General features: G+C 35.7%; 1 protein-coding gene across 1 annotated transcript in view; it reads left to right on the forward strand.

Moving 5' to 3' along the window:
• The first annotated feature begins 2,283 nt into the window (after positions 1–2,283).
• Positions 2,284–13,713, forward strand: part of LOC145785274 (uncharacterized) — a 36,654-nt gene continuing 25,224 nt past the window's right edge. Inside the window, exons 1-15 of the mRNA XM_082596951.1 lie at positions 2,284–2,299; positions 2,863–3,081; positions 3,700–3,840; positions 4,411–4,587; positions 4,858–5,055; positions 5,400–5,585; positions 6,182–6,378; positions 6,652–6,781; positions 7,622–7,750; positions 7,923–7,999; positions 8,409–8,550; positions 9,532–9,677; positions 9,849–9,981; positions 11,366–11,490; positions 12,841–13,036. Of these exons, the coding sequence (XP_082453077.1) occupies positions 3,027–3,081; positions 3,700–3,840; positions 4,411–4,587; positions 4,858–5,055; positions 5,400–5,585; positions 6,182–6,378; positions 6,652–6,781; positions 7,622–7,750; positions 7,923–7,999; positions 8,409–8,550; positions 9,532–9,677; positions 9,849–9,981; positions 11,366–11,490; positions 12,841–13,036 (2,032 nt within the window). The 5' untranslated portion in view covers positions 2,284–2,299; positions 2,863–3,026. The remainder of the gene's footprint in view (positions 2,300–2,862; positions 3,082–3,699; positions 3,841–4,410; positions 4,588–4,857; positions 5,056–5,399; positions 5,586–6,181; positions 6,379–6,651; positions 6,782–7,621; positions 7,751–7,922; positions 8,000–8,408; positions 8,551–9,531; positions 9,678–9,848; positions 9,982–11,365; positions 11,491–12,840; positions 13,037–13,713) is intronic.

The raw sequence follows: 13,713 nt of genomic DNA on the forward strand, positions 1-13,713 counted from the left end.
CTTCTAAGAAAAAACACTACGTCGGTTTGGTTTGGCTAGTTGGTTGGTTTGGTTTTTGAATCTTTATCCTCAGACTGACAAAGCCTTGTTAGGTTATTTCTGGTAGTTTCGCATACAGTACTTGTAGAGGCTTTTGACGCAGGGCCGGTTACCAAGATTGGCAGTGTGAAGTTTCCAATTGTTGAAGTGTTGTTGCCAGGGAATTATTCGATCTATTAGATGTCGCTGAATGGAGAGTAGTCCTTAATGTACGTTGCTCAAGCGCACACCCCGAGAGTCAAACCAGCACTGCTTCATCTTGAAGCTTCTTCTTAGCTATCCAATGAACAGACATCTTTGAGTTCCCGGGTTCTTTGATACAGTTACGGGCCTCTAAAATTATCCCGGTCTCGGGATTCAAAAGTATCCCATGGAACCCATGTCAATGTTACGGACTTGCACCTTAAGCTACATATCTAACTATTGTATTGTTCGAAATATTAACGTTTGTTAACAATCTATGAAATGTTGTCATGTTGATGACGGACGTTGAAAATTGTCATGGGGAGAGGCAAAGAGATAAAGACTAAATTCTTCTATTTCGTTGTTTTTTTGGATATGTTGCTATAAGGATTAATCACTTGTCTTATAAGTTACACTACAGAAGAATCTCATGCGTTTTTGCTGGATTCATCTTTTCTGCTTCTGTTCAATTGTATGTTGTGCTAAAGGTGAGAATAAAGCAAATGTAACGTGATTGTGAAAAGATTGCTTAATAAGATATATATCTTTGAATAGTGATCTTGGCATATTCCCATACGGGCAGGCTGTAATAAGAGGTGGCCAAGGTTTTAAGTTTAATGTATTTCCTAAAATGCAATTAACCCGTTAAGTGCGTAATTAATTTTTCGAAACTCTCCTTACTGTGCGTATTTAATTTGATCACTCGCAGTATTTTTCGTCGCATTATTGCTTGGTAGGATGTTGGGGAACCCCCACGACGCAGCACAATACGCTTTTGTTCAATTTCCTTTTGTGTCTATTGCATTATAGGGTGCGGCAAAAGTCCTTGGACAACTTAAAAATTAAATAATTCTTTTAAAAGTTAATGAAACAAGATAAAATTTTAACATGCATTAGAGAAGACAGTTTGCAACATATTTACAAAATTTCATTCAATATGACGTCCTCTCGCCTGAATAACAAGTTCAAGTCTCTTACGGAAACTCTTAGCAGCGTTACACAGGGCTTCCTGGGGTATTTTGAGCCATGCTTTTTCCAAGGAGCGTTTCAGAGCATCCACAGACCCATGAGACGAAGCACAAGCATTTGCCTCCAAAATGGACCAAACAGAAACATCCGTGGGGTTCAGATCTGGTGATGAGGGGGGCCAAAGTTGCTTGCTCCAAAAACTTGGGAAATTGTCCTGACACCATTTCTGGGTTTTGTTTGACGTGTGTGATGGTGCTCCATCTTGCTGGAATGTGAATGGCCTCTCCTTGAAGTGTCTCTTGGCCTCTTGAAGTGCCAGAGTCAAAATCAACTCGATGTAAGAATTTGTGTTCACTGTTTCATCTGTGTGCGTACCATCTTTCAGTTTGTTGAAGAGAATCTTCGCTCGAGTCAATCGTTTTTCTTTTTGGAGATCCGTGAGGTACTGGCAGGTTTGCATTTTGAGAGGCGATAACTTCAACTCAGTTTTAACAATTCTTCTCATGGTTTTTTCACTCACATCCATGTCATGAGCCATTCCCCTCATCGAAAAAAAAACACATTTAGGATGAAATCTTTTTATTCTTGCAATTGTGGTTATATTGTAGGTGAGTGCAGAAGCTACCTAATATTGTAATAGAGAGATTTAAGGATTAATAATTTCCGTCAGGCTGCAATCGTCATTGTATTGTAAACAATGCATCTGTGTTTCTTCACACGTCATAATTGCGCCTTCCAGACAAAGCGAATAGAAGAAAGCGAAATTAAAAGCGCCATGAATAGCTGCGATCACGAAAACGACAATTGTCGTCTTACGCACAGCAAGAGCGACTGTCTCGGACGACAATTGTCGTTATACGCACTTAACAGGTTAAGTGAATCTACCTGGAAAAAATACAACTGTAGGCTACAAACATTATGCTAATAGAATCATAGCTCCTATCTTTATTAGGACAGTGTAATGCAAGAAATCAAGATGCTGCCAGCAAAAGTAAAAGACCTTGCAGACGGTCATGTGTGCCAAAAAGTTCAGTTCAACAGTACCGCTGCTCACCGTCTTTTGTTTGTACCTGTGATCATGAGTGTGGATATTCTTGCATACCTCGAGGTTAGTGTTGCCAACTAATGTGAGTACGTAAGGTATCAAACGCATCTAATTGATAAATGCGTGGCAAAAAATTCAAAACCACGAAAACGCTGCAGAGAGTGCAGAGCTTCTTCTGTTTGTAGTTCTTTTGTTTGTAGGCATTTTTGCGTACCTCGAGGTTAGTGCTGCCAAACGTTTTCAGTAATAGTAATATAATTCATTTTAGGGCTGTTAGGAAAAAAAATAATTCAAAATTTAGGAACTGGTTTGATAACACAAACTTATTTGTTGTGTAGTAGCTTTTGTCTAGCTGTGAATACAGTCTTTTACAATTGATTTGACTTTCTTCATAAGCCAAATAATTGAAAACACAAGCTTTATGTTAGTAAAGCAACGTAAAAACATGTTAACACAAAAATACAGTTTGCATTTTAGTGGTGTTTTGGTCACAATAAGCACATCTTGTTTGGCTGATACTTGACCTAATATTCAACGTGTTTATGAAATTAACAGTAGCTGCATTGTGAAGACGCTTTGTAATCGACTTCATGTTAATTTGTCTTAAACAAACCTTTGAAATATAGAGAATTATTGCCGACCTCCATCACCAGTCGAAAATTCCAGGGAAGTAACAGTACGACGAAGATCTTCCAACGGTTCACTTGTATTGGTGTCAGACAACAGGTTCAAGTACAACGATGTGGCTGAATACGTGTGCAAACCAGGCTACAAACGAGACTTTCCAATCATGCAACATTTGTGCCATGCGAGACGAGGATGGACAGGGATGACAGTTTGTATCCGTAAGTCCACATGGTAACGTGGTGTATTTACCTATTTATAGTTTCGGGAGAGAGTTTTCTTTCTTGTCCCAAAGACAGGCAAGATACAACAATACAACAGAGTTGAGCATTATAACAATATATTCTACATAATTATTTAAAAATAGTTTTAACAGTCGAACGTTTTCGGCTTAACTTAAGCCCTCATCAGGAATCTGAAAATATTTATAAAAATATTAATAATACTATTTATTTATTTTATTATTAGATATTTATTTACCTATTTTCCAAACAAACACCTATTTTCCAAACAAAAGATGCAATACAGTACACCTCATAATATTTTAGTAGCTGTTGTTGTCCATTTGCAATTGCTGCGTTTGTGAAACAAAAGACTGCACAAAATGAATGAAAACTAACTTGGTGCGGTCAAATGAACAAATTTCGGTTCTGACGTGGTGATATTTTAAAACCGTTTTAGGGTACATCAACATTTTTCCGTACATTTACAATTACAATATCTGTATTTATATTTAAAATATTGTTACATTTAATATCTTTTAAGCTACTATCAATGCATCAATCTTTTTCTAAAACCACATCTCCGAATAAAACCACATTTTATTCATGTACATCTAGTTTCTTGCCAGCGATACAGTTTTGTTGGAGTTAGGAGAAACAATATGAGATGTGGAAGACGATGCAAGATTGATGGCGACTGCAGAGGAATATTGAAGTGCCGATGCGATGGCTATTGTTCCAGACGCTGCGTGAATCCAAGTACATGAAGCTTTATTATATTTCTGCGTATTTTAAGTTCATCTGTTGTCGGTTTTCAGCTCCCAGCTGGCTGTATTGCCGAATGGTGAGAGCCATGGAACGACACTCGAAGGGGGCGCAGGTTCGACACCGCTCAAGAGCATGTGGCTGTGTTTTTGGCAAGACACTTAAATGCATGCCTGAAAGCGCACTCGAAAATTGGCTTCATTGCTTTCCCGTCTACTTCATATAAATCTTCGGCCACCGAGCGTAAGCCTGGATGTGACAAAACAGCATCCAGCTGATTGGTTATTATGGCAGCCCTTGGTTGTTGTATGCCTTGGTTCGCTTCCATGTGAAAACATGTTAAAACCTTTTTATACTCTGTTCTTTACTGACCAAACCAGTCAGCATAGGTTAGGGTGATACGAAATGAGTGGATGCTAGAAACCAATAGCCTACCTTAGGTGTTGCACAGCAACAACAATATTATAATTTTAATGCAGCACTATCAATTATGATATATTCAATAACATGTTTTTTCACCAACATTTTTTCTTCTTATTTTGCAATTTTTTTTTCTGCACCCAGATATAAATTGTGGGAATGCGCCTACAGCTAGAAACGCAGACCTAACATACACAGGAAGTGGAATAGAACGAAAGGCTCAGTACCGCTGCAGGGAAGGATTTTATCATGAATCTGGCAACACTGCTCGAAGATGTACTGGGGGTGGCACGTGGGACGGCCAAGCTGTATCTTGTCAACGTAAGTTATGAAATAGGTGCAAGGTATAACTTCTGTTTGCTTTGTGCATTTGTGGAACACATCTAAACATTCCTTTTTAATAATATACAATAATAATAATAATAATTTAATTCATGGAAAACCAGTTCTTTTAAGCAATTTCGGAGACTTTTATTTAACTTTTTTGGTTTATTTGATTGAAAACATAGAAGAAGTTTGAAATAGAGTATCAACGATTATGAAAAAATAGCAGTGTGCCAAAGCTATTGCCCAATTTAAGAGTCATTCCAGGCATCACATGCGGAGATCCAAGACCTTCCATACAAGCTACTGGTGGTGACGTAATCAATTGGAGGCGTGGTCCGTATCGTGTTGGCCAATCATTTACTTTCAGATGTCCACAAACACATGCGATGCTAGGATCACGAGTGAGGACTTGTTTGAGTAATGGAAGATGGAGTGGATTGTTGACAGTATGTGATGGCAGAGGTAACGTTTCAGATATTCAGAGATGTAGAGTACATTTGACTAGGAACACTTTAAAACTAGGAATGAAAACTTCAAAAAGATTTTACAATAATAGGTCATCAAGTTATTGAGTTTGCAATGGGCACAACATAATTAATATGCTTATTATAAAGGATGAATAGAGTGCAAATACGGATTCATAATAACAAAAATAAAGCAATTCAACACCTGTATCTACTCTTTATGTGTTAATTATTATAGGATTAGTTGTCAGGTTTTGAAGGTATGCACAAATACTTTAAAATCGTGGATTCTCTGTAGATAACTTGGTGGCTTGAAACGTTCATGATGTAATTTGCAACCAGGTGAAAGGATCCGATGCCGGCATCCAGGAGTCCCCATCAATGGACGTATCACCTCCATAAACAACCTGGAAGTTGGAAGCTTCGTTGAGTTTCAGTGCAATCCGGGTTATTCAATGTATGGGGATGCAAGACAGGAATGCCTCTATTTCCTTCAGTGGAGCGATGATGGAGCGCCGAAATGCATAAGTAAGAATATCATGTTCTGTTAACTTACGAAACAAAACAGTAGTAGCAAGTGATGACAAGTAAATATGAATCACTTCATAAAATATTTAACTTTTTTAATTCTGTCGATATACTGCGAATCAAAACCGTCATTTTTTATGATTTGTATTGATTCTTGAACGGACAATTTGCTTCAGCGCTTGACTAAGCTTTTGATGAATTAATGTTGGACTTGCTATTAAAGCTTCAGGAAGCGATTGAAATTACTTGGCACATGTTTTTTTACAAAAACCGACAAAATATTTAATGATACACGGTAAAAAAATGTATGCGCATTAAATATATTGTAGCATGTCACTTGCATGGTTCTACTATAACTTCGTACAGCTAAAGGCACCTACTACAGTATGTTAATGAACACACACGATGTAATGCACATTTTTATTCTAAAATAAAAATGTTAACGAGTCGGTTTATTAATCACTTTGAACTTTTATGAAGTGAGTATTTATCAAGCAGTTTTATATCGAAAAATTCATGTTTTTAAACTTTGTTATGGATCTGCCATACTCACACGTTTATTGAATCGCTATCTAAGAACAAGTTTTCATCATTAGATCCTAGATATCCTTTCGGTGACAAGAAGGTGGTTGATAAACTCTTGCAAACTGCTGAGGCTCCTTCCATCGGAAAAACTATCACGAGACGGCGTTCACTAAATATCGAAGCTTATTTCGTCATCGACATATCGGATGACGTCAGCGACGAGGCATTACGTAAATCTTTGGAGTTTGCAGAAGAAAGAATAAGAAATGTGAGTGTGGTAGATTGAAATGAAAAAGGTTTAGTTTTTGTATAGTTAGGTTTGACTGGAAAGTATTCGTTTACTTTCAAGCTACTTGATTAAAAACAGCATAATTATTTGTCCGGAGTTAGAGAAGATTTGGCAACGCTATTGCCTAAGGCATTCTACTCCCAAAACCAAGATGGCATAAGTTGCGCTTTCTGGTACTCTCTTGATTTCTCTGTTGTGGTTGCATTACCAAACTCCTGAAACTTTAACTACAACTCTTGTTGTTAAATGCAGATGTCCAGAAACGGCAAAATTCGATGCGAGATATCGGCATTTGCTTCAGAACGTGCAGTGTTGTTAGACCTTGAAACTACGACAACTGAAGAAGCGATAAACAATTTAAATAACGCAGAAGCAGATCGACGTGAGTTTGGTTAAGTTTAGTTTAGAAATAAATAAAACTAACCTAATTTGCACTGCGTGGATGTTTTGGCAACATCAAACAAATTACGGAACAAAAAGTATGCCAGAAGTACTAGCAAAAACAAAAAACAGAGCAAAAATGGAGGGAGTTCGTATGGGAGGCCACAGCTAATCAAGTATGATTAATCTGTTGAAGAATAAGAAGATGGATTGCTTTGAACAGATTGACTATGCAAGAACATGCATTCACCAAGGTGTAAACAAAACAACAAAAAATAATGAACGTTTTCTGCTATCCTACATCTAGCTATTGTCAAGAATCCAAAACTTGGCATATGCCGGTACTGAAGTAGAAATATACAATTATACACCTCCGCTCGTACAAGGGGAGGTTTGTGCAGTGTCTGTTACTTAATAACTTCCTCAAAGCAAAGACTTAAAGAGCTGTAAAATATCTTTCAAAAAATCACAACAACTGCTTCCACATCAAGTAGATTGAAAACAAACTGTGAAGCGAAACGCCTCTGGACAAGAAATGTAAAAGAGAGATTCCTTTGAACAAAATGCTATCACCTGAAAACAAGATTTTATTGCGTTGCATAAAATCATAACCTCCCCAACAACAGCAAATTGATAAAACGATCAATATTATACCACGCGCGTTTTGCCGTAACTATGTCATAACTAAACGATTAAAATTGACTTTTATTGTCTTTACTTCCTAAGATGGATTGCAAGAGAACTGCTGACTTATTTAGTTGTTACGTTTTGCTAGAATGTGTCATTCTCTCTGCCTCTTTGGTGAATAAACAAAATGAAGCAATGACGATGCTATTTTCAGTAAACATTTTGGAGAGCATCGGTGCTGGACGGAACACCTATAGAGCAATCGAAGGATTTAATGCTTCGCTTTCAGTTTCGTTCTCTGAAGACCAAGACAAAACAAGATTTGTGTTTCTGTTTGTCAAAGGTGAGAGAAAGAAACTCCACAATCATTCCAGAAAACCTCTTTCTTGGTTTGTTATTGTTGTAAATTCATGCAAATTAAAGTTACCTTGACTACCTTTTTATCTACCGTATATTTTTCATTGTTTTTGTGCACAACCGGTTTTGATTCAAAATTCAATGAAGTTCTACTTCAGGACTCCACACACAAGGGGAGTCACCGAATGTTGCAATGGACAATGTCAGGTCAACATATGAAGGATATTTACTTGAGGTTTGTTTTGAAGATATAATACTTTTACAGTATTCTTTGTTTGAGGCTATGTGATCAGACGTTCTCCCTTCAAGTATAAAGATGACTACTAACTTAATATAGCCTAAGTTCACGTCCCCCAACTTTTTGCCAATTTATATACCTATGACAGTCCTATCGATGCAAAATTAATATCAAACGGATAATTCATGTGGGTTCCACTATCAGAGATTTTTCGTTGCGTATAGTTTAAGTGGTTTTGCATTATAGAACAGATCAAGGGGTTTTGCTTTGTGTAGATTTGTGTAGGCCTATGTGGATTTTTTCAAGTAGGTTACGTACAGTATACCCGTCAGGCGAGGCATGAAATCCTAGTTCAACGTTTGTAATACAGTAGAAAGACATCTTCCAAAATCAACTTGGATTACAGATTTACGTCATTGCATTTGGAGATGAATTTCAAAACGATCAAACATTAAACGAACTTCAATCTCTTGCACCTAAAGGAAACTTCTTCCCAAACCCGCCTGCAGATCTGTTTTTGACCTCACAGTCAGGAGAAAGTGAAACAGGTTTTCTTACTAATAATTGTTACAATTTTACTTCCAATTTCATTTTCATATATCTAATTATTCTTTATCGTTTTCTTCATTGTTCAAACAATTACCGAAACAGTTTGCTTGTACAATTAAGACAGTAAAAGCCTCACTTGTCTCTGATTGCAGACTATAGTAGTTTGTTGTATGCAGTACACTTAACTACATATAGAAAAATAATCCACTTGCGTTCATAAAAGCAGAAAATTAACAAAATGCCAAAATATTTGTAGTTAAATAAATAAGAGTTCAGTTTATGAAATTGCTAGATCATAATACAAATGTTTTAAGCTTCGTTCGGTGTTCCGCAAGACTTTTTTCATGCTAAAGCGCGTTCCGTGGCAATTTTTTTTAAAGCATTGCTTTAACAGTGAGTAAACCTGATAACATAGGCTTATCGTAAGATACAATTAAGCTTTGTGGCCGTTTAGTCGCATACATGTAGGCTACATTACTACTGTACACCAAAAAAGTTGTCTATGCACGTTTCATATCTAATGCATTTAGCTACTTTTCCCAATGAATTCTGATGCTGGTGTATCGCTAACTGGAGCTAATACTTTATTGTAAAAGGTTATTCTTTTTTGTACGTATGGCAGTACTTTGGAAGGAAAATAAAAATTATTTTTTTGAACCACAAATGTAAAAGGCCAAGAAACACGCAAATTTAACGGAATTATTGATTTTTTGAACACAAAAACTGCGTTAACAAAGATTTAACTTTGGTTGTTATAGTGATGCGAAAGTCTGTGAATCTCTGTGAAAACATGTTTAGGCGAACATTGTACTGTATTAGAGAAACTGTAATGTGAACTGTAATGTCAAAATACAGTAGTTAGACCAAGCCCAAAATAAAAAAGATTTAAAAAAAGTTTATTAAGCATTTTCTGCTGAATATGGATGAAGATGAAACATTTTCTCTTTTTTTTCATTTCATTTTCTTAACATTTTCTTAAGATTACAGTGACTGTGGAAGAGCAGGAGATGTTAGAAAAATTAAAAATCGAGTTGCAGTTGGAAAAGTTGTTGGAGGATCGTTTGCAATAGATGGGGCTTGGCCTTGGCAAGTGGCGTTTGCATATCGTCGACAAAGCATATACTTGGTATGAATGCTGATAATTTTTGCATCTGGAATTCTTAAAATAGGATTCCAGATGTTTGCTGTTATTTTGAAGAAACTTATAGGAATTTTTTTTAACTTTTAAAAAAAGCATTGGTTTTGTAGAATAAATCTTTGACAAGTTAAAAATGAATTAATATTATTTTTCTTACAGACATACAACTCTCCGATCAGTGTTTTTGGAGGCGGATCTTTGATAAATAACGAATGGGTTATTACCGCAGCGCATATCTTTTTTATTGCACGGCAGTTGCCAAATTGGCCACAGAATATTATTCTAACTTTGGGTAAGAATAAGAAGCTAATAAATCACAAAAATTATGATTTACTGCATCTGTTTCATTTATGGCTTTAAAAACGCAAATTTAAATTTAAATGTTTTTTTTAGTTTTGATCGTCTGCCTTACGTTTTAGGCTCCAAATCGGACAGAACCCAAAATTGCTTTTGCAAGCCAACAAAAGCAAAAAAATGTTTAAACCTAAAAGTAAATCATTCTGGTTACCCGATACTGTCATACATCCAAAAGCGCAAACATTTATTATTTCACAACTAACAGCAGCTCTCCTGGGCCACATTGAAACGGGCTTTTGCCTGAGGGTGGGTTTCTTTTATGTCCGGTTTTCTTTCTCCATCCTATTATTATTGTTATGACTGCTCATCCACATCAATATTGGAACTGGCAAATTCAATCCACAACACTTTTTTATTAGGCTGTCATTCATTACTACATGTGTGCTTCTCTCTGTTTTTGTTTGATTTTTTGCTATTTGTTTTTTTTGGTTTTGTGGCTGTGTTAACTACTGATATATATAGCCTACTACATAATTTTTCATTCAGGCAGGTTTTAAACCTTTCAAGGTTTTTCCACCTTTTCTCGTTCGTTAACATGCTGGTAGGTTGATATCGATTTTTGTAGTTAGTATCTTTTTCGTCCCGGACGCGTTAATGACGAAAAATAAAATGATTGATTGATTGATCTATTAGACCTTCAACCAATAGCATGGTTTTTATGTGATTGCTAACTTTCTGGATAAATCAAATTGGCAAAAGCAAGTTGGCGACACAAACTTGGCATTAAAGTCTTTGTTAGACTTGCTTTGACACAGAACCGATCTGTTTTTGTACAAAGTGTGACATAATGAAACCTGTATGTTGCTTCTAGATTGACATGTTAGCAAACTGCCCGTACATTCAACTGCTTGTACGATGCACATTCTCGTCAAAAAACGAAAGTAAAATTGTAACGAGATAAAAAAATCGTATCTTTGACCCATAGAATGATGAGTATCCTCTCTGAATGTTGAAATGTCTGTTTTTAAAATAAAGCAAATTAACTCTATTTTTGCTTGAGAAAAAAAAAAGATTTCTGTGCATACATTGACTCTCATACCACCTTGCTTTATGTATTGTAATATTTTATTCTGTATTTCGAAGACATTATTGAATTGCTGATTCTGCTTTAACAACAAAACTAGTCGACGATGTTAGCTTTTCAATAGAAGTAGCCTATTTAAGCAATTAATTTTTAAGCATTAACATTGTAAAATCCGTAATTGTAAATTAAATTATATAAAATTTGAAGCAATCAACTTGTAAAATCGTAAAGAAGAATTTAAGAAAAACATACATTAAATGAATAATCGACTACAAATATTTGCTATAATGCGCAGGAACAACTCGGTTGCTAAGCAATAGATCTTCTGACCTTTCCCCTCACACGCGTGTCTTCCTTCCTGAGCGCGTTATCATTCACGAGAACTACGTGGAAGGAACTTATGACTACGACATTGCATTGGTAATTCTTGAACAAACAAGCACACAAAACAATAATATTTATTATGTTTTTAAATCATATATAGTTATTACTCTCTAAACCCTTGACAGCCTGTTTCACCTAAAAAGAGGATCATCAGAAGGTCCTTATTCAAAACTAAAACAGAATTATTAAAATAGAATATTAAAATAGATTCTATTTGAATAAGGACATTCTGTTTGATTCTAATCAAAAAATAAAATAGAATCATAAAAAATGAAGGTTTTTATTCAAAAATAAAATAGAATTATTAAAATAGAATAATAAAATAGATTCTATTTAAAAAAGGACCTTCAGATGATCCTCCTTTTAGGTGAAACACGCTGTCAAGGGGTTAGAGAGTAATAACTATATTTGATTTAATTCGCTCTGCTTGGCTTTTTGCTTGACATTGAGCACTTTTTGAAGTATTAATAGTTTTCATTGTTTATTATGTTTTTAAATTTCATAGGCATTGGTTCAATCAATATTATAATGTGTATTTCCAAACCTTATATGTAGCCTATTGGTTTAGCCAGTTGGGTTACCAATAGCTACAGTACATAGGCTACACTGTCGACATTGTCAACCACTTCCCATCGGCGGTTTCGCTTACGTCATGGTGCCATCCGAACGGCGTTTTTTTATTTTTTTTTTGCAAAATTTTTCGCCAGCGTTTCGGCTGTAATATGGGCTTGTTAACTCATTTTAAACTACTCCAAATGGCATATCTTCTTCTTCAAACCGTAAATCAGCTTCTTTTACATAGATTCAACGTATTCAGGCCTTCAATAAATGTAAAATGACTTGTTCAAAAACCCTTGTGATGAAACAAATCTTGACCTGCTTTTGAAACTCCTTAAAAGGCAAATGAACTCATGCGAAACGTATTCAGCTTCGGCAATTCATTGGGCGTGGAGTAATCAGCAGTTTTTACATGAATTCAACGTGTCCAGGCCTTGAATCAACGTGAAAAGACTCATTGAATAGCCATTTTGAACTGAATTTCTCAAACCTGCTTGTAAACAGACCAGCTTTTTCCTTACGAAGCAAAACTATAACGATGATTTATTGAAGCCAAACTATTTCTGATAGATAACAGAAGCTTTAGGGTATTCACCGAAACGATACAAGTTGTATACGACCGTACATGTTGTTCCAAAGTTAAGCAACAAGAATTTGCGTCTATAGACGCTTGCCGGGGGCGCAAGCAAAAAGCGCGCGCGTCTATACACGCTTGCCGAGCGGAAGTGGAGGTGAAATTCATTGTTAACCGTGATTAACTGTCATGATAAGAAATCACAATATTCTACCATGTATAATTTTAACACAATAAAATTTGATTTCCTTCAGGTTAAACTTGGCAAAGAACAGATACAGTTTGGAGACATTTGGCTTCCTTCTCAGCAGAGTGGCAGAGTTGAATACAGCAAACGAATACAAAGAGTTTGTTTGCCTTGCACTGAGAACAATTGCGTTGGAAAATATTTGAGAAAAATTGGAAAGCTAAATGGCAACGAAGGAAAAGAAGAAAGTTGTCGAATTGAAGGTAAACAATGTCTTCAGTGCAGTGTTGCCAGACGCGGCCAAATAAATTTTCCCACAACTGTCTTGCAAATTCCCCAAATGCCTTTTTTTACCAATACTTTTTCATAGCAAATCATCTTCAAGAGTTTGTCTGTCAAGTTTGAAGGCAATTTTCGTAAAAATGTCTTATCGACTTTTCACACAATTTTCGCCGATTTCTTTATTATCTCTGAAAAAATCTTCACCGTTGTCCGTTTCAGCCAATTAAAACTTAGACATTTTTTTTTTCAGTTCAAAGTTTTTGTCTCCGAGGAACTTGAAATTTACCCAAATCGGAGATAAATTTTCTTATCCAGCTATACTGCTTTACTGCATCATATACAATTTTTTAAGCTTTATTTGAAAAAACTGTTTAAATTAAATTATCCACTGCAACTCTCGACTGCATTGCTGATCAGTGAAAGCCCATGCAATACGTTTCTAAAGACGTTGACTCGACACTTACTGAAATCACATGCTTTGCATTTAAGCAGATACCTAAATTTATAAGGGAAAAAATAGCAGTAACCTCAGGTACATGTAACCCCACACAGAGTAAAATTTGTATGACTTTTGACTCTTTTTTATTTATTTAAAAGTTCTAGTAGCCTTTAATCATTTCTTTTCAGACATTATATATTTTTTTTTTAAAAGAGTCAA

Source organism: Aplidium turbinatum, chromosome 16, assembly GCF_918807975.1.
Source record: "Aplidium turbinatum chromosome 16, kaAplTurb1.1, whole genome shotgun sequence".
Lineage (NCBI taxonomy): Eukaryota > Metazoa > Chordata > Ascidiacea > Aplousobranchia > Polyclinidae > Aplidium > Aplidium turbinatum.